This window comes from Chrysemys picta, chromosome 11 (assembly GCF_011386835.1).
Source record: "Chrysemys picta bellii isolate R12L10 chromosome 11, ASM1138683v2, whole genome shotgun sequence".
In the NCBI taxonomy this organism is placed as follows: domain Eukaryota; kingdom Metazoa; phylum Chordata; order Testudines; family Emydidae; genus Chrysemys; species Chrysemys picta.
In genome coordinates this window covers 57814982-57841521 of record NC_088801.1, presented here as the reverse complement: position 1 = coordinate 57841521, position 26540 = coordinate 57814982, and the positions used below count along the sequence as shown (strand labels likewise).

General features: G+C 42.5%; 2 protein-coding genes across 2 annotated transcripts in view; one reads left to right on the top strand and one right to left on the bottom strand.

The window, feature by feature from the left end:
- Positions 1-26540, top strand: part of LOC135974151 (serine/arginine repetitive matrix protein 2-like) — a 994828-nt gene that overhangs the window by 799485 nt on the left and 168803 nt on the right. The gene's annotated exons all lie outside the window — the stretch shown is intronic.
- Positions 2687-26523, bottom strand: SGO2 (shugoshin 2). The gene is made up of 10 exons (XM_065560474.1): positions 26386-26523; positions 23682-23934; positions 19094-19251; positions 17379-17554; positions 16819-16896; positions 15769-15851; positions 15110-15353; positions 9309-11373; positions 5758-5902; positions 2687-3457 (listed from the first exon to the last, which is right to left on the bottom strand). The coding sequence occupies exons 3-10, from the start codon at positions 19236-19238 to the stop codon at positions 3352-3354; spliced, it is 3042 nt and encodes a 1013-aa protein (XP_065416546.1). The 5' UTR covers positions 19239-19251; positions 23682-23934; positions 26386-26523; the 3' UTR covers positions 2687-3351.

Genomic DNA, 26540 nt, shown 5'->3' with positions numbered 1-26540 from the left:
ACTTTCACATGTATCAGGTAGTTCTGGAGAAAGCTACATAAAGCCCTCTTGTTACAGCTAGTGGTGAAAAGTTGATGGGAATGGGAGGAAAATAGCAGGGCTTAGAAAACTACCTTCTTCCCATACCAAGGGAAATATATAACATTTTAATTACAACCATATACATTAACAATGGGGGAAGTAAAAACAAATAATTTGACTTTCTGTAGTAAGAAGTGACATCATCATAGGACCTAATCACATCAGCCATACCATCAGGGGCTCGTTCACCTGCACATCTACCAATGTGATATATGCCATCATGTGCCAGCAATGCCCCTCTGCCATGTACATTGGCCAAACCGGACAGTTTCTACGCAAAAGAATTAATGGACACAAATCTGACATCAGGAATCATAATACTCAAAAACCAGTGGGAGAACACTTTAACCTGTCTGGTCATTCAATGACAGACCTGCGGGTGACTATATTACAACAGAAAAACTTCAAAAACAGACTCCAGCGAGAGACTGCTGAGCTGGAAATGATATGCAAACTAGACACAATCAACTCAGGATTGAATAAGGACTGGGAATGGCTGAGCCATTGCAAACATTGAATCTATCTCCCCTTGTAAGTATTCTCACACTTCTTATCAAACTGTCTGTACTGGGCTATCTTGATTATCACTTCAAAAGTTTTTTTTCTCTTACTTAATTGGCCTCTCAGAGTTGGTAAGACAACTCCCATCTGTTCATGCTCTCTGTATGTGTGTATATACATCTCCTCAATATTTATTCCACTCTATATGCATCCGAAGAAATGGGCTGTAGTCCACGAAAGCTTATGCTCTAACAAATTTGTTAGTCTCTAAGGTGCCACAAGTACTCCTGTTCTTTTTGCGGATACAGACTAACACGGCTGCTACTCTGAAACTTTCTGTAGTGACATGGTAATGACAATGTAGTTATGGTTAGGGAGAGAACTGAGAATTGGGGAAAGTTATTTTGGGTGCAGAGTGTGACATTGCACTCCATATGATTTTATGAAAATATGCTAATAAGTGTGAATATAATGTAACTGGAATATGCTTCATGCAAAAGGTCTCTTGTAAGGTAGTATTACAAAGCTTATAATGTACTGAGTGTGGCTATTCTATTTGTATAAATGTATCATTCTTGTATCTGAAACTAGAAATATGAAATATAACTCTAAGGTTCTATTGTAATTATGCAAAGTGTGGACCATTAGTGGTGGTTTGGAATCTTGATGGCTTACATCAACTAGGACAATTGGTTGTAAATGGCTTTGTTTACTTGCAAGCCTTCCTGTGAGTCAGGCCAGGAAAAATGAAGGCTTGGGGTCTTACAGGACATGTGACCATGTCACCTGGTATTAGAATCCATCTTAAACCTGGTGCTTTTTTATTTAGAAGGAGGGGTGGGGACCCAGGGAGACAAAAGATTCCCACCTTCTGCCAAAGCTATATAAGGGGATGGAACAGAACAAAGGAGGCTGCAGTCATGAGAAATCCCCTACCTACCACCTGAGCTGGAACAAGGATGGTACCAGGGGAAAGGATTGGGCCCAGACTAGAAAGGAGTATAGTCTGTGAAAAAAGCTTACTGGAACATCTCTGAGGGTGAAATTTACCTGTATTCAGTTTCTTAAATGTATTAGGCTTAGAGTTCCATGTTTTGTTTTATTTTGCTTGGTAACTTACTTTGTTCTGTCTGTTATTACTTGGAACCATTTAAATCCTACCTTTTATACTTAATAAAATCACTTTTGCTTATTAATTAACCCAAAGTTAGCAATTTATACCTGTAAAAAGCAACAGAGAGTCCTGTGACACCTTTAAGACTAACAGATGTATTGGAGCATAAGCTTTCATGGGTGAATACCCACTTTGTCAGACGCATGGGATCAAACATCTGTGCATATCTCTCTATCAGTGTTATAGAGGGCAGACAATTTATGAGTTTACCCTGTATAAGCTTTATACAGATTAAAATGGATTTATTTGGGGTTTGGATCCCATTGGGAGCTGGGTGTCTGGGTGCTAGAAACAGGAGCACTTGCTAAGCCGTTTTCAGTTAAGTCTGCAGCTTTGGGGGCATGGGTTGGACCCTGGGTCTGTGTTGTAGCAGATTAGCGTGTCTGGCTCAACAAGGTTCTGGAGTCCCAAAGTGGCAGGGAAAACCGGCTCAGAGGTAGTCTCAGCACACCAGGTGACAGTCCCAACGGGGTCTCTGTGATCAAACCCGTCACACAGAGTTCCAAGTATTAAACCTTCTTTTCTCAAGGATCACAAGAAGTAAGTTTACAATAATTATGAGGGGGAAAAATCCCTGTAAGGCCCTAGATTCTGCAATCAAATTTGTGTGTGCAGTCTCCTGCGCTGCTGCAGCGCCCCATTGAAGTCAATGAGGGTACACATGCATGGATCTGATTACAGGGGAAGAGAATGGTGTTTTTAGCCTTGTGTATTGTAAAGCCCCAAGAACACTGTAAGTGCTGAATAACAGTATGATACATAGAGCTTCTTACAAAGTCTTCCAGCCTTGTCTAGCAACTTTCCCAAGCTTTGTACCCCACTCATCTGTTCACACATTTTAAAAAAATAATAATGAATAAATCAAAAAATTGGAGGACCAAGGACTTTTGCAATTCTGAACTGAGAGAGGAAACCAAGTGGAAAATCTTCAAGTGAAAGAATATATTTTTTTAATATGCTTTTCACAACTCTTTCCGTCACAGAAAAAGGGAAATTCAATCTAAAACAATACAACACAATTCATTAAAATTTCATCAACATTCCAACAAATCCATAAAAGTCAGGGAATTCCATCACATTTTGTTTTGCTCTATGTTTTATGATAGGATTATAATTTTGTAATTAAAAAAAAGAATGCATGGGACTGTTGCCACCAGATTTAGTCTGTGAGTCTGTTTCAGAATGAGAAAAAAATCTGCTTAGTATTGTGAAAACACCACAATGGATTTCCCCCCAAAATCTAGTGATTTGTTTTTATTCTTAGTAAAATTTCCAACTTTTTTTTAAATTTAAAGATGGTAAGCAGTCTTGAAACAGATTAAAGTTATTGAGAAAAAGTTCATAACACAAATGTAGGGTCTCTAATCCTACTTGCCTTACTCAGGGAGGTATTCTGCCTAAGAAGTGTAAGACCAGGACCTCAGTCACAAAAAACTCCACTTTGGAAGGTAAGCAGAACAAGTTTAGTTAACCTGAACAAGCTTAGTTAAACAAAAGAACAGTAAGGAAGATTTACCCAATTTTGAAAAATATGATATTATATATTTTAAAATTTGTATTATTCTTAAAGGCAGTTCTCTTCTTGCTTGTCTTCCTCAGATTAGTCTTGGTTTACTTTTGAAACTTCTTTTATTTTTAACTTTGAAGACTGGGGAATTCAGAAATTCCAAATCTGTAAACTGATCCCCACGCCTCAATTTACTGCAGAAAAGAAAGAATTAAAATATTAATGCCATTTAAATAATGAGAGGTTATATCACAACTCTTAAAATGGTAAACAATAGTTAGGGCTTGGTGTACTGAAGTTGCCCAGAGGTTTTATGGAAAGCACACATTTCTGAAATTCCAGTATATTTAGAAATTACTTTAGAAGTTGATAACCCTCAAAACTTTACTACATGTGTATCTATATGGCACACATCACCTTCGCATCTGACCAATTTCCAAGTATTTAAATGTAGAAATAATATTTTTCTTTTTTGCTTCCCAGATTGTAGAAGAAATAGCTTGATTAATTTAGGAGGTTCTTTTTATTTAATTATGTTCATGTATAAGGGAGTGTGTGAACAACTTACTGGGAGAAGGCTAAGTTTTAAAAAGTGTTTTGCATTGCATTTGCAAAAGGGTGAGATGTCTGGTTTTTCTTTGGACTGGTTTATCTGTAGCCCTTCTATTCCATTGTTTAATTGGACGTCACTTTCTTTTTTAGAAAAACTGGAACAAGGCTGTATTGCCACTGTGAGGGCTCTTCTGCTGCAACAGAATGATTGACACACAGTATGTCTACAGTAGAAAGGTAAGTCGACCTATATTCGGTCATCTTACAGTAATTACTGCAGTGGTGCATATCCATACTACCCTCCTTAGGTCTGTGGTGCATGTCCTCACCAGGAGCACTTCCACCGACCTAAGAGGGTGGTGTGGTGGTGGGGGGGAGCTGAGAGCCTGGCCCTGAGCTCTGTAGGCAGCTCCCTGCCAGGAGCCTGGCTGCCCCACAGGCTCTGGTGAGCTGTCCCCCCTCCCCACCGCTCCATGGTCTCCACTGGGAGCAGGGGAAGCTACCCGGAGTTTCTCTTCCCCGTTCCCTACCAGGAGTGAGAGGAAGCCGCCCAGGGCTTCTCTTCCCCGTTCTCCAGAAGTCGGGAAGCCTTGTCAATTTCATGGCTCACCCAGGCATAAAATTGACAAGGCTGCCCGGCTCCTGGCAGGGAGCAGGTGGGAGCCCCTCAGACTTCTTGTCCGGGCTCCCAGCCGGGAGCTGGGTCCAAAGACGTCCCAGCTTCTCGCCCCAGGTCCCAGCCCAGAGCCAGGTTTGAAGCTGCCTAGCTCTCCAGGGTAGTGGGGGCTTTCTTGTCTATTTCAAGGCTCCTGCTGTGAAATCGACAAGACAGCAGATGTAAGGAATACAGTGTCTACAGGGACACTGCATCATCCTAACTACACTGACATAAGTCTTACGCCTCTCATGGAGGTGGAGTTATTACGTTGGTGTAGTAGGGCACTTACATTGGTGGGAGAAGGCTGTAGTGTAGACAATGGCATAATTAGGTCGACATAGGCTGCCTTATATCGACCTAACTGTGTAGTGTATACCAGCCCATGGAGTCCTTTGAATGGGTATCAGAGAGAGAGTGCCCATTTAGTGCCCATCTATCCTATTTAGTAAATACACAGACACATTTTCATTGTTTTTATATATAAATTACATTTCAAAATAGCAGTGATGTTTTGGCTATCAATGCCGCAAGACTCAATGCACTATAGTTAAAACCACTGGGACTTCAGCCTTAGTATCATCATCTAAGTCATGTTACAATCAACCCAAAGTGACCTGCTCTTAGGCAGCCTTAATCTTTACATAAAAGATGGATATTCTTTCAAAATGATCTTGGATAGTACAATAGAAAAAATTAGCTAATTAAACGTGAACTAGCTGAGAGATCAGATTTCCAAAAGCAGCAAATTGGACATAGAAATTGGACACAGAAAGACCACTGGAGATGGTTAAAGGGTCAAACTAAACTCAAGACACTACTATATACTCTTGAAAAAAATCTAAGTTCAATAGGAATAAAAAAATCTACTCTTGATATAATTTAAAATGCTAGCTTTCTTAATGAATACTGAAAGTCCAAATGTTAGGTATCTACAACTATGTGTGTACACACCCCATTACTAACTGTTGGAAACATAGGGCCTGATTCTCCACTGCATTACTCCAGTTTTATGTTGGCAAAACTACACTGACTTCAGTGAGTTATACCAGCATAAAAGTGAAGTAACACAGGAATGAATCAGGGTCATTTAACTCTTCAATTAAAATACTAACTTGGGAGTATAAACATAACCAATCTAGCTATTCAGTATAGCGTCCCAGATAATTTTATATATGACATGCATGTCAAGAAATAAACCAGAGAGATATCTGATAGGGATATTTCAGTAACACTGATGCAATAACAATTTGCTGAAAGAAAAACAAATACCTTACTTATACTGACCTGCTTATTTTGGGTTCTTTGTAGCAAACCGAGGTTCGTCTCCGTCTAGCTGGTATTGAGTTTTTTTCTAAAATGTTCTGGAGTTTAGGCAAGGAAGTGTCGGAGTATAAACTGGTATTTGTCTGATCTTGCAGGGCCTTTCTACCTGTGAATACAGTTACGCTTCCATCTTTCATTTCAAGTAATTTCTGAATCACTGATTAAACCTTTTAAAAACACCTGAAAGCTAATATTTGTTAACTAAAGTTCTCTGGGTACAGTTCCTACTTTGGAGTCACATGGACCTGATTCTCAGTGAATCCAAGTTCCACTCAGCACAGGACTGATGGATAGGGATAAAGAAATATTCTGGAGCCAGTTGAGGGCTAGCAAACTAGTAAAAGCTCAGGGCTGCTGTAAGTTGGACCTGGCTTCCTATGACCCCAAGAGGTTGTTGTAGCAGTCGGGAATTGCCAGAGTACAGCTGTGCTACACTCATGGCCTCAAATGCCTGGGGATGCACAGAATCACCTTGTGGAGACTTTCCTTATTGCCAAGGGAATTCCCTGGAAGCAGCACCTGCTAACTTTAATGCTCATATACGTCTACAGAGCTGCAGAAAGGGGCCACAGCGAAATGATGAATTGAGTCACATATCCTTAAACTGTGGAGAGATCTAGAGAGTTTGGAAAATTTCTCAGTTCCCTTCCTGCCATAAAGCATATAATAGGGAAACATAAGTACTGTATCAAAAAATTAGGCAGCTTTGGTAGGAAAATTATTTTTTAATTTGAGCTTCCCCATAGCCTTCTGATTTTACTAAGGACATTTCAGAATGCCATCCAATCTTTTCAACAGCCACTTTAATTTGGAATCAGAAGGTCAAACACTTTTGATAATTTGGGAGAAATACTGAAATGATTTACATTTCCTTATCCAAGTTTCAAAGATCTTCACCATACATCAGATTTCCTCTCAAAATCCCTAAAACGATTTAGCATATAGAGGAATCCAAGTTGAAATAATATGGAGATTCTCTAAACTCTTGGGAGAACTGAGAAACACACTAAACGCTTCTGTGCCTCCTACGTGGTTTCAGATTCAATGCATGTAGATAGGTATATCTTATATCACGGGTCGGCAACACTGGGCATGCAGCTCGCCAGGGTAAGCACCCTGGCGGGCTGGGCCAGTTTTATTTACCTGCTGACGTGGCAGGTTTGGCCAATCGCGGCCCCCACTGGCCGCGGTTTGCCATCCCGGGCCAATGGGGGTGGCGAGAAGCGGCGCGGGCGAGCGATGTGCTGGCTTCCTACTCATGTCTGGATGTAATTTATACGCATGTAGTTATACGGTCTACTCAGGAATTCAGTCATTATCAGTCCAACATAAACTGAGGTTGCTGACCTTCAGTGCATGGGGGAAGTCCATCTGTTTTCTAAGGCCTTGGCTACACTTACCGGCAAGTTCGACGGCTGGAAATCGAACTTCTGGGTTCGACTTATCGCGTCTAGTCTGGACGCGATAAGTCGAACCCGGAAGTGCTCGCCGTCGACTGCGGTACTCCAGCTCGGCGAGAGGAGTACCGCGGAGTCGACGGGGGAGCCTGCCTGCCGAGTGTGGACCAAGGTAAGTTTGAACTAATTCGAAATAAGGTACTTCGAACTTCAGCTACGTTATTCACGTAGCTGAAGTTGCGTACCTTAGTTCGAATTAGGGGGGGTAGTGTAGACCAAGCCTAAGACTATTGAACAAAGAAGTAGAAATAGGAAGTATTGATGTTATGTTTATTCCTGATTTATGAAGTCTAACTAGTTTAACAATGGTTAACATAATTTGTTTAAACTGTCAAGACTGCAGAGACATTGATAAGGGGTGCATTTTTATTAAAAAAAAACCCACCATGTATGAGTCAGAGCTGCTAGGTATGCCAGGTGCCCTTTGAACACATCTATACAAGGTAGACCTCAACTATATAGGCACACTTATGCTCTGAGACCTTCAAGCTAAACATTGTAGCATGTTTAAATATTGGCACAGATGGTTCCTTTATATGACTCTTTATCTCCTGTAATGCAGAAGTACAACAGTTGAATGAGACTATATATTGTAAGCAATTTCAGTATTCCTTCCAGACTATTGAAAAGTTTGAACTTCTTTTCTGAATATTAGAAAAATATTAGAATATTAGAAAAATAGGCAGGCTGGCACTTCAAAGTATCCTTATAGACAGATATCAGAGAAGTTCTGAACAAGGTATTCTTTGCAAAGTTCTAGAATTCATGTTGAAGTTAGAGTATTCTTAATGAAATTTCATACTGGTGGGAACTGTAAGAGCAGTAAATGGAAAATACTCTTGGCTCTATCGTCCATTTGCAAGAAGAGTCTAATAAACCTTTAAATTGTTATTTGCCCCTTATACAGCAGTGAAACAGATGGCAGCTTGCCCTCCTGAACAGTTCCATTTTTAAATATTCCAGAGCAAATCTTTCAGCGTAATTCTATCACATTCATTGCAAAGATAGTAGAGGCACTATCAGGTTGACTCTCTGAGATTGTAAACAACTTAAAGTTGCTTGGGCTAAACATGATTCTGGGATATATTATAAACCAATAAGAATATTAGCTACTGTAACCGAAGAAAACCCCCTCAGTGGTTCTCAGTCCTTCCAGTTCTACTCCTGCATTACTTATCTTTGATGGTGCTTAAGAGTGGCGATCTATACAGGCAATACTAAAAGAAGTTACCTTTCCTTTGTACAAGGCATTACACAATCACAGGGGTTCTCAGGACAAATTTTTTGGTGGTCTCAGAGTGCAGAAACCAACTCTTGCTGGTGGCAACTCTCACGCTTTTTCCTAAAATACTTGATTAGCTTTAGAAAAACTAAATAAATATGCACATATATACATCCAAATCATTGTAATTTATGTATTGCTAGCTAGTAAGTCTGTTGTGAAAAGTGATATTAACAAACACATAAGTATCACTTTTAACAGCAGATTTACTCACCCCTGGCAAGCCTGGGGACAAATTAAGGCCTGGATGGAGGGTTGGGAGAGGCAGTGGGGGCCAGGGCAGATGGGGGTGGGAGGCTGGAGCCTAAAGCCCTGCGGCCAGAGCCTGAAGCTCCACGGCTGGAGGATGGGGTCCATGGATAGAACCTGAAGCCATGTGGCTGGAGCCTGTGGCCTGCCACTGCACAGCCAGAGCCCAGTTGGAGCCCGAAGCCCCACGACCAGAGCCTGCTGCCCTGCCACCCCAGGGCTGAAGCCCAAAGCCTGAGCCCCACCACCCTTGGGAAGGTGGAGAACTCACTGGCTGCCTGCTCCTCCAGCATTGTGCCCCAGGTGTCTCCCAGAGGGGGGCAGGGCCCAATCCCTGCTGCTGGCCCCAGCATCCAGGAGCAACAGAGAGGGGGAGGGGGCTCTACTTTGCCCTCCCCCCCCCATCACAGCTCAGGAGGCTGTGGCCGCAAGAAAAGCCCCTGGTGGCCGCATGTGGCCACAGTGGCTGCATTTGAGAAACGCTGAAGAAATTTCCTTATCTCTTTCTCTACTCAAATACTTACCACTGCCTGTTCCTGAGAGTTTTTGGCAAGACACTTTAAAATCTGTCTCCATCTTCTTTGCTCTGTTAGCGCACAATACTTTCTCATAGTTAGATTTTTCAAAGATTTCTGAGTTCTTCAGTACAGGGAAGTTTTCTGAAATTTTATGGTAATCAACAGCAGAGAGCTCCAGTTGTGGGAGACCCTCCTGCAAAAAGTTGCATGAATTAAACAGCATATCCTTAGAACAGGTCACAGGTGAGAATTTTAAAAGGCATGGTTCTTCAATCATAATGTTCGTTAATACTGATTTATTGATCAACTTGTTCATGAAGGGATCTCTCCCTGTTCTGACCTTTTGGTCATCTAAAATATTCTGTTCCACCTGGTCAACTTGCCTGATGTCACATTCTTCTAGCCTGGTCTCAGAAATAAGCCTCTCATTGTTTTTAATCTGATCATCTGGAGAAATGACAATACAAGTCTTTTTATTTGCCTTTGATATACGGTCTACCCCTTTCTTTAACATATTAACATTATATTCATCCACCTTCTTCAAGGAAGATCTAGACCACTGTTTGTTTACAGTTACACTGCTCTTAATATCTAAAATTCCCTGAATTTGCTGAGTATTTGTAGTTTTGTTTCCATGAACAATATCAGTGTGCAACATGTTCTCGTTTTTTAACTCTTGCCTTACAGAAAGTGTGCACTGTGTAAAATCATCTGGCTGTATATTAGTTTTCAGGCTAGCTTTTGCCAATACATTCTTTGAACTGCCCAGCGAAACCTTATTACTCTTTCGTTCTATTTTTTTTATATCTACACAGTGACTAGAAGTCTGTGGTTCTCTCCTGTCACTGTAATTATCTTCTTTGTGACATTCACTCTTCTGGTGTTGTTTTATCTTGCAATCAGGTTTGCATGCCTTTGCTCCAGGCTGTTTTGAACTACTGGCTGAATGCTCCTCAATTTCCTCTCTACAGTCATTTGTTTTGCTTACTGTAGAAGGGATTTGGAAAGTCTTGCTGTTTCTTTTTGGTTTGATATGTTTCTCATTTACATCCACTAAGTCCTGCTGTAAAGACAATACGCCGGAGATGTGGTTTTCTATATATGGCACACTTTTAGTACAATAATCTTTTGATGGGGCCTTGCTATTAGATGAGCTAGAATCTGGGTTTTGAAACTTGTCCATATTTTCTAATCTTTCTGAGAGAATTTGTTTGTTTATTTTCTGTTGTAAATCAGTTTTTTGTTGTTTACTTGGGCTTGCTAAATTAACTAGATACGTCCTTCTGGTAGCTTTATCGTTGTATTGGGAATTCTGTACATCATGTTCATCGGTCCTTTGTAGTGTCAGCTCTCCCAAAGCATTCCTTTTAGCCATCTGTTCTGCCTCCAACCGAAACTTTGGAGTGTCTGATTCACTAGTGTTTGAATCTATAATCTTTTCAGTATTTTTGTGCCTTTTTTCACTATGAAAATCTGAACTGCCTTTAGGATTGCTTTTAATTTTCTCTTTATCTTTTTTTCCTGTGTTTGAATACCTCACTTTTCTCAAATTTGCTGAAATTTTATCAGTTTTGGCATTACTATTCCTTTTATTTTTGGCTTTTGATGTAATTGTGAGTATCTTACCCACATCACTGGCAGTCAGTTCCATTTCAGTATCATAAACAGTTTCCTCGGGCTTTAGCTGGTTACCAAAATGGACCTCATTTGAATTTGTCTTAAATTCATTGCTAGGGTGAAGTGGTGAATCAGGATGAGACAACACATTTGGTTTTGCTTGCACACTCATTTCATTGGTGGTGTTGCCCTTGTCAATGCTCCAATCTGACACATTACTTGGGGTCACTTTTTTATTAAAATCCGCTATACCTGCATCAGTGTTTGATCTACAAGATGTTGCATGTTTTTTCCTTTCAGTCACATTTCCACAGAGTGGTAATGGACTATCATGTGGTTTTGTAAACTCTTCAGACTGTCCCACAGATGGCACATTATCCAGATCAGACATGAGGGCACTATTGGAGCTTAGTAATGTACATGGCTGATTTTCTGCAACCAAAGCAAGTGAATGTCAGTGACTTAACAAAAGTAAAATAGTATCCAAAATGTGCATTTCACACTTACTTATAGCGTTCAGACTAGCATGGATTACTGAAGTTTGCACCAGAAATATGTAGATGCCCATTTTAGGTGAAGTGTTGTACTATACTTTATACATAGTATACTGTACCGTATATAGTATACCTCTCCCCCCCAGAGTCTATCAACAGCCTTCCACAGTGTCAATCAGGAGGTGCTACTAACTTTTGAATTCTAATGGAACAATGATGCTGCTTTAGTGTGACTTTATTCTTTTTCTCTTGGAGATATCACAATGGATAGTTATGGGCAACTGCTCTGTCCCTCCAAGGGTTCTCAAGTTAGGGTTACCACAGAGTTCCATATCATTACCGCTTCTATTCAACGGTATAGCGCAGTGGTTCTCAACCTATTTACCATTGTAGGCTGCATATGCAGCTCTCTATGTGTTATGTGGGCCGCATCCATGCAATATATATACTACCTGTATGGCCCCAAGGATATCACATGGGCCGCATCTGTGTGCTGATTGGGTTGAGAACCACTAGTATAGATCTTAAAATATCAGTATGGACAGCTGATCTTCATCCATTACCAGAAGATCACTGACCAATACATAAAATGTGCCAAAACCAGGTGTGTTCCCAGAATTACAAGGGTCAAGAAGATTCGAGGCTCAGGGTGCAATGATTTTGGCATACAAATAACATCCAGCTTTATATCTCCCCCTTTCTCACTCATTCAGCCCAGATAATAGCATTGAACACCACAGATAACATCTGGTTGAGATTGAAGAATAGATGGTCTAAAAAACCTCAATGCAGAGATGACTGAAGTGATAATAGTATGTTGAGGAAAGAGAGCTGGAGGATATGACAGAATTCCTTCGGGCTTCTGTTCTACAATTGTTTGCCCAAGTTTGCAACTGAAAAGTGCAGTTTGAGCCCTAGTTGCACAACAGCAATGACCTGGAATACATGTTTATATCTACATCTGGTGAAGAGGATGCAACCTTTACTGTCAGAAGTAGATGAGTTTACTTACCTGTAACTGGAGGCTCTTCAAAATATGTGGTCCCTATATGTATTCCACAGTGTGGTTACACATGCACCATATGCCCCTGGAGTCAGAGAATTTGAAAGTAGAGTCTGTTGGTCCATGCATTCACCCTGGTTTGCCTTGTGCCTCCAACCGAGGCAATAAAGGGCAGGGCAGACCGACCGCCTCTTAACTTCCTTCTCCACCATGAATCAGACAAGATCCAAAGCAAAGGGGAAAGGGTGCGGGTAACAATAGCAGTTGCCATGGCCCTAGAGGAAGACAGGTCGTATTGACTGAAGATTGGAGGCCAATTCAGGCTATTAACTTTTCTTCCTCTATCACAGCTTGGAAATGAGTATGATCCTGCTGTGGGAGGCTGTTGGTGAATTCCTCTTAGCATAGTTCAAGAAATCATATTTAGCCAATAGCTCTTGATAACTGGCTATCCTGAACTGAAGACTGGAGGATGAGAAAACCTTCCTCCCCAGCAGATCTAAGTGTTTACCCTCCTTATCTGTGGGAGCAGATCTGGGGAGTTGTTGCCTGGACCTTTCAAAAGCAGCCTGAACCAACAATGAGTTGGAAGCTTGGTGAGAGAATAAGAATTCTGAACTCTTAGCCAGCACATAACGTCTCTCTGCCCCTTGGGAGGGTAGACATGCCAGTGGCACGGGTGTGCCACACTGTCCTAGCCAGCTCTAGTATGGGCTCATTAATCAGGAGGGCTATTCTTGTAAGTCCACAGGTGTGGAGGATGTCCTAGAGCTTGTGTTGGGAGTCCTGGATCTCCTCTATGCAATCTGAAGTCCCCCGGTGACTCTGCACAGCAGATCTTGGAACTGCCTGAAGTCATCTGGAGGGAAGAGGGATGTTGAAGTCACTGCTTCATCCGGCAATGATGATGGTTGTCCGGCCTTTCTGGTAGAACTGCCAGAACCGGAGTGCAGCGTTCCTCCTTCATCATCAGATCTGGGGTTAAATTGATGGTTCCCTCAGAGGGGAGGCAGGCAGCGACTCCCTGGAGGATTGGATAGATTCTGAAAGAGGGTACTGGTGCAAGGGTCCCCAATATGGCCAGTAAGAGGGGTCAACAGGTGGCCATGGAGATCCCCATGGTATGGGGTACCAGTGACTCCTAGTCAGATTAGGCGGTGGTTAGTCCCAGGGCGTATGGGGCTCCTGGGAAATGGATAAGGGTGGTACAGGAGGAGTGGTTCCTTCAATGGTTCTGAAGCTCCTGAGGAGGAAAAGGCTGATTTGGGTGATTTCCAGAACTGGAGCACCCATGGGGAAAAATTAGCGGGTAAAATTAGCAGGGATGGGAAGAGGCAGTGCAGGGGTGGGGTCGGGGGGGGGGGGTCAAGCACCCAGCTGGCAGAGGGGAAGTCGGCATCTATGGATGTAAGTTGTGTATTGGGGGGCGGGGGCGGGGGAAAGAGGGCAATAGGCTTTGTCCTGCAGGAAGGTCTCTTGGAGGAGATATAAGATCCCTGGAAATGGAGGATCCCGAAGGAGGGGGGATTCTGGAGCTGGGAGAGCAAAAATATTCTGTGGTGCAGCAATGGATCCAGATCTCTGAGGTTTAAGGGGGACTCTTTCTGTCAGGGCCATTGGTGCTGGCGATGATGATGGTATCCGGTGATGGTCGGTCTTCACTGGTGTCAGAGGGTCCTGGCTTTTGTGAGGAGGAAGGGATACTGATTCTAATGGAGACCAGTCCAGAGCTGGTGGAGCCCAATGTTTCTGGGCTTTCTTGTTGTGCCTATAGGACTTAGGATGTACTAAGTCCTCAAGAGCCAACCTGCTGCATTTGCTTGCAGGCATGCCTGATTTCTTTGAAGTGGACTTACAGGAAGTCCCATGCTTCTGGGAGTGCTTCCTGACTAGCCCCACCATGGGGTTTGTGAGGGTAGATTCTCCAGCACCGGAGATTCTACGCCTTAGAAACATTTGGAAACTGAAGCTGGTGCAGAATGGATTACCGCTCTATTTAAGTAATATTTCTTGTCAAGAAGACATGATAACAATGATCTGAGATCTGCACTGGGTTTTGCGGGGAGTTTAAGGTGCTGGTTCAGATCTATAAAGCCCTAGATATCCTGGGATTTTGCTAATTAAAACCATCTACCTCTTTATGTGATATTACCATAGCTGCAGGCAGTGAAAGTGCTCAAGATGATGTCACCTTAGAATAGAAGAGGTGAATAGCCTGGCATTTTCTGTGAGGCCCCTTGGCTCTGCAATATGCTTTCCCATGGACTGAAATAGCCCAAATGTGTTAATTTTAAAGTTTTAGAGGCCATCTATTTGCTAAGGCTTTTGAGGAAGGCTGAAGGCATGGGAACAATTTGGTGTGGGGGGGTTGGATTTGAATAGAATACTTTTTTCCCTTTGAAGTACCATATGATTATATTAATTTTGGGCTTTATTATGCTCTTGGGTAGTTATTTGTGTAAGAATTGCTCTTTAAATAATTGTTGATTCACCCATAGCTGTGGATGGGCATCCTTGTTTGTAATTAAATGAAAGAAAATATTAAGGCTTATGAAGTCCCCAGAAGTCTCCACTGATATGAAATGGTGGCTTTTATTTATCATGTACATGTACTGTATCTCACCATAATTAATTTATTTTATATACTAAACAGTAATTTCTAAAAACAATTTGATTACAAAAAATTAATACACCATACCTCTGAAAAATATATTTGAGTCAAAGATTGTTTCCATTTTGTCTATTTCATTTGACTTTTGCTTATTTTTCTCAGACTCTAACAACAATTCAACACTGATCTGAGCTGGGCAAATTTCATTTGATACTACAGAGGAGAGGTTACAAAGATCTTCTGATTTTTCACACAATGAAGGGCTGCCTTGCTGTTTTGCTTTATGTACTGCAATTAATGGAACCTTCATTGGCATTCCTACAGATCTGAAAAGAGGAAGTTTTACTATGAAGGAGAAATATAATGTATAATGTATCACATAAATACTATATGAAAGTAAGCAGAAAACAAGAACTCAGGTGGAGAGTGTTTTTGCTTTGGTTATCTCTTAGGGGATTTTTTTTTCTGATGCACTTTCTCTTTTGCATGCTAGAGAGAAATGACAACATTTATTTAGACAACAGTTTTGCCTATTTGTATATTTTGCTAATAATTTGATGTCTCAAACAATCATTTTCCAAACTAGACACAAAAGACTAGACTGATTACCTTTTTAAAAAAAATCTCTCTTCTTTATTTTAGAACAACATGCAGCAACTAGATCTATAAAAGCCGCTGACAGATTTTAGCAGAATTTCACATTTGCATGCTCACCCAGTTTGTGAAACAGACCCATATTACCTAACTGAATGATATGAAGTCTTGGACTGATGATCAACACAGCTGCTTTGACCACTTGGCACTGTAAGAGGATTCTGAATATGCTATTAAAATTTAAAAAAAAGGGAAGTAGCCATTAGAAACTGCTCAAAGATCTGGAGTATTATACACAGTCCCAAGGTAAATGAATCATTAGGCAGAGAACAGGTGAGGTGATGAAAAGTGGATGATATATTGCAGTTTATCATATAGCTATTACGACTGCATATGTGATATGCATATATATATTTATACAGCCTAGAGAACATTCCTTCAAAATAATACAATGATTTCAAGGAAAAAATTGTTTTATGCCCAAACCTTTTTTTATATTTACAGATTACTTTATTCCCAAAGCACATACACATACATAAATTATTTCACACATCACTGAAATGCAGAAGCTATATAAGAGTGCACAGCATTTGTGTTCAATAGTTTAGAACAGGAAGTGAAAAAATATTGTGTTGAAACTACATAGGTATATAGGAAAGCAAAATGTATTACCTAAATTGGAATTCTGCCACGATACCAGGACTCATACCTCATTTTTCAGGCAGAGGTCTCATCTAAAAGATGAGAACCCCCCAAAGCACAGTTCCCTCTAACACCATAGGAAGTTAGAATAGTACTAGCTCTCTGAGAAAGACTGCCACCTGTTAATTTACCAACCGCACTTGTGCACAATGTGGCTTCATCAGGATAAGTAGCTAAGTAACTTTAGAACTAGTTTCTCAAAATACAAACGGTGAAATCTTGGCTTCCTTGAAATCAATTACAAAACTCCCACTGACTTCACTGGGGCCAGGATTTCATCCCAAATACCTAAACACTTGGGGTAAAATTTTCAAAAGTGCCTACATGACTTAGAAGCCTACATTCCATTGAAGATCAATGAGTCTTAGGTGCTTTTGAAAATTGTACCCTTGGTCAAAAATTAAATAGTATAGATTATAAGACTAAGCAGCAGACACAATAGCCTTACCCCCTTTTATTTACAACGTTGTAAATATTCAAACAAAAGACACTTACCTCAGAAAAACTGCTCATTTCAATTGCTGTTAAAAGGTTGCTATTCATAAATGCTTCTATTTCTATGAGAGTTTTATTCTGTATATAAAAATATAAATGAGGACTTAAAGATGGAATTCTCTTTTAAAAAGTTAAGCCCTTATCCAAGAAGAAATCATAAATAACAGTAAAAATATTTTGTAACCTGTTCATGATCAAGGCAAAGGAAGAAGCAATTTCTACATTTGATTAATTTGTTTACTGAAAACTATAAAAGTAAAACTGGGATTAAAATGTCCACACAGAGGTGTGTTGTTGAGTTTTGGATCAGTCAGAAGCATGAGGTGATCCTATTAAGGAAAAATGAATTCTGAACAAGAATGCTATTGAGAGACAATATATAGCCCCACCTTTTTCCATCTTGTTGGCAACTGTGTATTTTAAATAATTACTGTAGATAAAATATTTTTAAATGTTCTAGTTAAAAAAATTAAACTAATTTCCTCTTAAGTTTCCATTAAAATGTGATATTTGTTTTTAGTTGCTCAGAAGGTTTAAATATTATGGTAATTACAGCATACCAAACAGTTTAATTTTTGACGAAGTACGACATTATGAAAATGCAACTCCTCTACTTCTTTCTGTAGAAAGATCTTCTCATTCTTCAGCCTCCGAGTATTTTCCTTCTCCAGAGTCAAAGCCAGAGCCAACGCTTTATTATTATGTTTTAAAGATATCTTAAAAATAGAAGAGTTGTCTGTAGAAAGAAACAAAATAATCATAATTTTCTACTTTTTGCTCACCCCTCACTTTCTTCCAGTCAATCTGCCTCTGTCTCAGCTACAGTCTATGACATTACTCATAGTTCTGATGGTGCCGTAGCAATGCTTACAGTTGGCCTAACACACATTACAAACCTTTGTTTGCAGTTGCTTTATCACTTTGAAACCTATCCAGTCAGGTTCAAGTTAAAAGTTTATGGTCTCTGCCTCAAGCTGAACTCTTTTTTTTTTTTTTTTGGTAAAGTCTGAGCAAAAACTGTGTAGCTGTTTCCAAGAACAAGGTTAATAATGGGTAGTTTTGCCAATGTTAAAATATATTTCTGGATTTGTTTTTTAAACACCTCTAGTGTCTCAAAGGTTTTGAGTAGGAACTTAAACTTTAAATGGAGGTAAAATTCCTTAGGTCTTAGAGGTGCTTTCCACTGTCAGTTTGAAAAAAAAAATCAGCATTTGCACAGGCACGGTAGAACCAATTGGACACTTGCTCTTCATTGTCTTAATGTTCTAATCCACTGTGTATGATCCAAAGTGCTGCTGAGTTTTCTGCTTTATACACACAGAACTAGAGACAAGACACAGGCAAAACTGATTCTATTCCTGTATCAAAATACTTTTGGTCTAACAATAGTTGTTCTGGGCTGGGAGCAAGAAGATCTTGAGTTCTAGTTGCACTTCTTCCAGTGCCTATGGTACTAATTCCGTGACCTTCAAAATCATTATTGAGCAAGGCCTCACACTTCTGCCTTTGGAGACAGATAAGTATTTATGATTTTCCCACATTTTACAGCAGAGATATTTGAAGATCTGAGAGGTTGCATGATCAATTCTAGCAGTGATGGGAATAGAACCCAAGTTTCTAACACAACAAACCTGTCTCATTCACATATCTCATTACATTGTCTCTCATAAAGAACATGCGAAAACTATGTGTTTAGCTATGAAGTCTGTAAAACAAAGCTATTCTTGACTCATTCAGTGCACAGGACAGATACTGCTCAGAGAATGATGCAGTTGTTAAAGAGTTTTGATTATCCTCATCATTCAGTATATGGCCCAATGACTTATTTACACCCCATCATATTTTGCAGATGAGGGAAAGTGAGGCACACAGAAGTTAATGCCAACATTTTTTTAAAATCCACTAATTTTGGTGCCCAATATGAGATAACTACATCTTGACTGTAGACATATTGAACAACCACAACTACCACTGAGGCACCTGAAATTAGTGTGCACTTTTAAAAGGTTTGGCCTAGCTGAATTGCCAGAGGTCAAGGACAGAAAATCTAACGAAGAACCAGGTAAAGAATACAATAATTGTCATTCCAAGTAACATGTTTTAGCCACAAGACCATTTTTCAACTCTCAACTTTAATATTATATTAATAATAATCCTCTTTATTTAGGCAATTTAGCAAACATTAAGCACATCCATCGCCCCATCTACTTCAATGGTGCACACAGTATATGGATTAAATTACTGTAACAGTTTACTTTAAAGTAATTACACTCACTTATTATTTTAGTTTTGATTTTAGATGCAAGAGAGGCATTCAGTTTTGCAGCTTTTAAAGCTCTGTCCTTCTTCTCTTTTGTGTGCCCTCTAGTAGAACCCAGGGAGAAAATGGAGGATGTTTCAGCAGTTGCTTGGTTCGCCATTGTCAAAAAGGCCCTGTTTATCACAAAGTAAAAAAGTACAAAAGGATACAATATAAAGATTGCTTGCAGTGTTGTTATAGCCATGTTGGTCCCCAGATATCAGAGAGACAAGGTATGTGAGGCGATATCTTTTATTGGAACAACTTCTGTTAGTGATAGAGACAAGCTTTTGAGCTCTGAATTCAAAATAGTACGTCCACACCTTGAATACTGCGTGCAGTTCTGGTCGCTCCCCCTCCCACCGCAAAAAAGATATATTAGAATGGGAAAAAGTACAGAGAAGGGCAACAAAAATGATTAGGGGTATGGAAGAGATTAAAAAGACTGGGACTGTTCATCTTAGAAAAGAAATGACTAAGAAGGGATATGATAGAGGTCTATCAATCACAAATGGTGTGGAAAAAGTGAAGGGACATGTTATTTACCCCTTCATATAACACAAGAACCAGTGGTCATCTAGTGAAATTATAGGCAGCAGTTTAAAACAAACATAAGCAAGTACTTTTTCACACAACACACAATCAAACTGTGGAACTCATTGTTAGGGGATGCTGTGAAAACCAAAAGTATAACTAGGTTCAAAAATGAATTAGATACATTCATGGCAGATAGGTTCATCAATGGCTATTAGCCAAGACAGTCAGGGATGCAACCCCATGCTCTGGGTGTCCCTAAGTCTCTCACTATCCAAAAGAAGCTGGGATTGGACAACACGGAATTTATCATTCAATAAGTGCCCTGTTATGTTCATTCTCTCTGAAGCATCTAGCACCAGTCACTGTTGGAAGACAGGATACTTAGCTAGATGGATCACTGGTCAGACCCAGTACAGTCATTCTTATATTCTGTTCTTATCCACACTGTAAAGGCACATTTATACTCGCGCTTTTAAAAATAAAAAGTAACAGGTCTCTATTTAGGGTTACTTATCCCTCTTAACCCTAGAGATATCTCAGTTTTCAGAGATCTCTGAGCTCTTAGCCCTGGTCTACACTACAAGGTTAGGTCAAATTTAGCCGCATTAGGTCGATTTTATAAGCAATGTGGCCACACAACCAACCCCGTTCCATCGATCTAAAGGACTCTTAAAATCGACTGCTGTACTCCTCCCCGGCGAGGGGAGTAGTGCTAAAATTAACCTTCTTGGGTTGAATTTGGGGTAGTGCAGATGCAGCATTGTGCAATTTGATGGTATTAGCCTCCGGAAGCAACCCCAGAATGCTCCAATGTGACCACTCTGGACAGTACTTTCAACTCCGATGCACTAGCCAGGTACACAGGAAAAGCCTCAGGAACTTTTGAATTTCATTTCCTGTTTGGTCAGCGTGGCGAGCTCCGCAGCACAGGTGACCATGCAGTCCCAGAATCGCAAACGAGCTCCAGCATGGAACGAACAGGAGACACTGGATCTGATTGCTATATGGGGAGAAGAATCTGTGCAGGCACAACTCCAATCAAAAAGAAGAAATGCTAATATATATGCCAAAATCGCAGAGGGCATGGTGGAGAGAGGCTACACCAGGGACACACAGCAGTGCTGTGTGAAAGTTAAAGACCTCAGGCGAGCCTACTACAAGACAAAGGAGGCAAACGGTCGCTCTGGGTCAGAGCCCCATACATGCCGCTTCTATGATCAGCTGCATGTCATTCTGGGGGGGGAACCATACCAGTACCCCACCACTGTCCATGGACACCTGCAAAGGGGGAGTCTCACGGAACATGGAGGAGGATTTTGTGGATGAATAAGAGGAGGAGGAGGAGGAGGAGGAGAATGTGCAGCAGGCAAGCGGAGAATCCGTTCTCCCCGGCAGCCAGGACTTTTTCATCACCCTGGAGCCAATACCCTCCCAAGGCAGGTGCCCTGACCCTGAAGGCAGAGAAGGCACCTTTGGTGAGTGCACATTTGTAACTACACTGCAGGGGTTAAAAGCAATTGTGTTTAATGTTTGATTTGCCCTGAAGAATTGGGATGCATTTGCGGTCAGTTCAGCTACTGGAAAAGCCTATTAACATGTCTGGGGATGGAGTGGGAATCCTCCAGGGACGTCTCCATGAAGCTCTCCTGGAGGTACTCTGAAAGCCTTTGCAGAAGGTTTCTGGGGAAGGCTGCCTTATTTCGTCCTCCACGGTAGGACACTTTACCATGCCAAGCCAGTAGCAAGTAGTCTGGAATCACTGCAGCACAAAGCATGGCAGCGAATGGTCCTGGGTTTTGGTCGCATTCATGCAACATTTGGTCTTTATCTTTCTGTGTCAGCTTCAGGAGAGTGATATCATTCATGGTCACCTGGTTGAAATAGGGGAATTTTTGTAAGGGAACAGTAAAAGGACCCCGTTCATGCTGGGCTGTTTGCGCTTGGCTAAAAGGGATCATCCCGAAGAATAGCCACGCGGTGGGGGGAAGGGTGTGCTGCACATCCAACCCAAAACTGCAGCCCCCTCCTTTTAAATGGCAAACCCAACCGGCATTGCTTGCTATAGGAAAGGAGGGCGCTGCAATTTGAAACCATTCCCACATGTTATGAAGGCAGAAGAAGCCAACCCTGCATACCCTTTGGCTTACCATGGCTGCCTGGAAACCGAATTCTGTTGCCCAGCCGTGTGTGATGTCTCACCATACTGGCAGGCACTCAATATAAAAGGCAAAATGCGACTTTGTACCTAAAGCACACGTGCTGCCTGCTGTGAATTGCTTGATTCACTGTGAAAGTCTCCCTTTTGTTCTCAAAATGTATCTTCTTAAATGTTATTCTCCCTTTTTATCCCCCCTGCAGATGCAAATGTTTCTATGCTCCCTGTATCATCTCCATCCCTGAGGTTATCGCAGATTAGAAGGCAAAAAAACCACACTCGCAATGACATGTTTTCAGAGCTCATGCAGTCCTCCCGCACTGATAGGGCACAGCTGAATGCATGGAGGCATTCGGTGGCAGAGGCCAAGAAAGCATTCAGTGAGCGTGATCAGAACACACAGTAGGAGATGCTGGGGGAGCAAACAGACATGATCAGGCATCTGGTGGAGCTGCAGGAAAGGCAACAAGAGCACAGACCACTGCTGCATCCACTGTATAACCGCCTGCCCTCCTTGCCAAGTTCCATATCCTCCTCACCCAGAGGCCCAAGTATGGGGGAAGGGAGGCTCCAGGCACCAAGCCACTCCACTCCGGAGGATGGCGCGAGCAACAGAAGGCTGTCATTCAAACAGCTTTGATTTGTAGTATGGCTACAATAAGCAATGTGCCTTTGTCCTTCCCTCCTCCCACACCCCACCCGGGCTACTGTGTCAGTGATCTCACTTTTTTTTTTTTTTTAAACAAATAAAGAATGCATGGATTCAAAATAATAGGGACTTTATTTCATTTGCCAGCTGTGGTCAAAGGGGGGGAGGGGGATTGGCTTACAGGGAAGTAAATTCAACAAAGGGGGTGATTTTGCATCAAGGAGAAACACACACAACTGTCACATTGTAGCCTGGCCAGTCATGAAACTGATTTTCAAAGCCTCTCTGATGCGCAGAACGCCTAGCTGTGCTCTTCTAATCGCCCTGGTGTCTGGCTGTTCAAAATTGGCCACCAGGCGATTTGCCTCAACCTCCCACCCCACCATAAATGTCTCCCTCTTACTCACACAGATATTATGGAGCACACAGCAAGCAGCAATAACAATGGGAATACTGGTTGCGCTGAGGTCTAACCTAGTTAGCAAACAGTACCAGTAAGCTTTTAAACGTCAAAAGGCACATTCTACCACCATTCTGCACTTGCTTAGCCTATAGTTGAACTGCTCCTTACTACTGTCCAGGCTGCCTGTGTATGGCTTCATGAGCCATGGGAGCAAGGAGTAGGCTGGGTCCCCAAGGATAACTATTGGCATTTCAACATCCCCAATGGTAATTTTCTGGTCTGGGAAGTAAATCCCTTCTTGCAGCTGTTCGAACGGCCTGGAGTTCCTAAAGATGTGAGCGTCATGCACCTTTCCCAGCCATCCCATGTTGAGGTCAGTGAAACATCCCTTGTTATCCACCAGTGCTTGCAGCACCATTGAAAAGTACCCCTTGCGGTTCATGTACTGGTTGGCAAGGTGGTCTGGTGCCAAGATAGGGATATGCGTTCCGTCTATCGCCACACCAAAGCCATCCACTATGACCTGCACATTTCCCAGAGTCACTACCCTTGCTAGCAGAAGGTTACTGATTGCCTTGGCTACTTGGATCACAGCAGGCACCACAGTAGATTTGCCCACTTCGAATTGATTCCCGACTGATTGGTAGCAGTCAGGCATTGCAAGCTTCCACAGGGCTATCGCCAATCACTTCTCAACTGTCAGGGCAGGTCTCATCTTGGTATTCCTGCGCTTCAGGGCGGGGGAAAGTAACTCACACAGTTCCATGAAAGTGGCCTTATGCATGTGAAAGTTTCGCAGCCACTGGGAATCATCCCATACCTGCAATACTATGCGGTCGCACCAGTCTGTGCTTGTTTGCCGGGCCCTGAATCAGCGTTCCACTGTATCAACCTGCCCCACTGCCGCCATGATGTCCCAATTGCCACATCCCGTACTTTCAGGAACATCTGTGTCCACGTCCTCCTCACAATCGTCCTTGTGCTGGCGTCTCCTAGCCAGATTCTAGGTGTTTATAATGCTCACAATAGCAGCGGTGAGCTGAGCGGGCTCCATGCTTGCTGTGCTATGGTGTCTGCATGGGTAACCCAGGAAAAAAATGTGCGAAATGATTGAAAGCAACGGCAAACAAGGAGGGAGGGAGAGAGAGAGAGGGGAGACTGACGACATGTACCCAAAACCACCCGTGACAATGTTTTTGCCCCATCAGGCATTGGGAGCTTAACCCAGAATTCCAATGGGCAGCGGGGACTGTGGAGCTACACACAATGCTCGACTCCATGAGTCGATGCTAGCCATGGTATTGAGGATGCACTCCACTGACCTACTGAGCTTAGTGGGGACATACATGATTGACTGTATAACATCGCTTTCTAAAGATCGACTTCTATAAAATCAACCTAATTTCGTGGTGTAGACATACCTTAGATAAAAATGTCAAGTTAACTCAGTTGTCCCTAATGGTTTAAGAGTAGAAAAGTATTTAACAAAACAGGAAAACTGAATGTATAACAGTTTTTGGATTTTGCTAGCTTCCCTTTATTTTCTGATTAACCCAAATTTACATTTAAAAAGATAATATATTCTAGCCCACTTCTCTGTTGAGGATTCAGAATGTAATCAATCAACTGCTGTTCTGTTAAACCAGCTTCACAAAACTCTGCCTTCACCTTAACAGCATTGGAGTTTACAGTATTTCCAACCTGAAGTATTCAAAAATCATGTCAGGGTTCAAAAATTGATGAGATTGGCTTAAAAATTATGAGATTTAAAATATATTTCAGGTTTTTTATTTACCCTCTTGATTTCTGAGCCTTTAAAGGGCAGTTCAGTCATATTTTCAAGCTTAACTCTGTAACCACATGGGCTAAAAATCTATTTTTTTTAAATGAATGCTCACAATCACACAACTTCAGAAGCAGGGTTTTATGAAAAACATCAAACACTACAAGACTTTGCTAAAATTAAAAGAGTTGGGAACTTGGGACACATTTAGTTTGGATTAGTGTCCTGTCATGTTCTGATTGGTCATTTGGGTTTTATGGATACAGTCTCCATGTACCAATTGACAAAGATGCACACTGGAACTTCACCACACACAAAAAATGGGGAGACAGGTGAAATAATAAAAAGAATTTTCCAACTACTTTTAACTGGATATTTTAAAAATGAATAAATACAAAAATCAATCAAAGCTAGTAGTCAATTCCTTCATAAATCCACTGGTTGCTGTTAGCATGTAGATAGGCTCATTTAACCTTTTAAGCTAAATTTGAAAAAAAAAAAAAAACCTGAATTAAGAGACCTAAAATAGCTTCCAATTCAACTTTATGACTAAAGTTTAACACCACCCTGGCAGTGCTGAAGAACTGGAATTGGACTTGAGGGGAAATGTCATGGACTCCTTTGAGGTTCACCCATTTGGAGGACATTTATCAATGGAGTCATCTTAAAAGACCCAGAACAGGGGCCTACCCACTTAGCATCCAGGCCTATCCCCCAGCCACAGCTCTGCTCTGGCCCCAGCTTGCCACACTCTGCCCACCTGCCCAGCGCTTCAGCCAGGGAGCAGGGTTGGGGCACGCGGGCTTGCTCTGTTCCACCCGGCGCTCAAGCCCCTGCACCCTGACAGGAGCGCTGAGCGGAGGGGGCACATCAGACGGGGGCACCCATTTTTCCAGGACCCCCAATGGGCTGGGGCCCCTGGGCACATCACTTTGGCCCATTGTCTAATCCGCCACTGAGAGGAGGGTGACCTTCAGGAGACCTAGTGGCAGAGCGTCCATCGCCCCCCGCAAGGCCGGCTGGAGAAGTAAAATATGCAAACTAGTCATGAGCAGAACAAATAGCCGAGCACGAGGATTGCCCAGAGAGGCGGTCCCACACTATGCCTACCACTAGGGCCGGCTCCAGCTTTTTTGCCGCCCCAAGCAGCGAAGCGGAAAAAAATTAAGCCAATCGGAGGCACTTTGGCTGCAGCTCAATCGTGCCGCTCCCTCTCCGGCGGCAGCTCTAAGAGGGAGAGGGACTGACGGACCCGCCACCGAATTGCTGCCGAGGACGCGGACGCCCCGGGCTTGGCTTGCGCTAGTGCCGGGGTGGGGGCATCAGGCAGGCCAAAGCCCCGCTCACGGGGGGCGGAGCCGGCGGGGAAACGCGCTGAAGAGCAGGGGGAGTCGAGGCAGCGGGCGGTCCCGTCAGTCAGCGCAGTGTCAGAGAAGAGCCGTGCGCGGGGGCGGGAACCCTACGTAGCAAAGGGCCGCCCGCAGGTGGGCCAAAGCTGTGAGGAGCCCCAACACCCCTCACTCCGGAGAGGAACGGGGGGGGGGGTGCGGGAGGCGGAAATTGGCTCCCGCCAAATCCCAGCCCTTGGCCAGGCTGGCGGGCCTGCCTCGCACGGCAAAGCCTTTGGCCAGGGGGCGACCCAAGTCGCTTGTCTCTCCACGAAGTAACGTCCTTCCATCACCGCCCCCCAGAGTGCTCAGGGCTGGCCGAAAGGCCGGACGTGAGTCCGTAGCCCCATCACCTGCTTCGCCCGCCCGGAGCAGACTACAGCTGCGCGACCCCTCACACAACGGCCGTTAAACTGCAGCTCCGTTGGTCGCGCGCCGCCGCCTCACGGCACCGCGCGCCCGAGACTCAGCAAACAGGGCGAGGGGAGGGGAAGCGCGCGCGGCGCGA

Bases quoted from the DNA above. Each gene is read 5' to 3' on its own strand.
- SGO2 (XM_065560474.1), bottom strand. From the start codon at position 19,238: ATGGCGAACCAAGCAACTGCTGAAACATCCTCCATTTTCTCCCTGGGT. The intron at 17,555-19,093 runs GTGAGTGTAATT...TTCTTTCTACAG, and splicing joins AATCAAAACTAAAATAATAA to ACAACTCTTCTATTTTTAAG. The intron at 5,903-9,308 runs GTAAGTATTTGA...CTGTATTCACAG, and splicing joins ACTCTCAGGAACAGGCAGTG to GTAGAAAGGCCCTGCAAGAT.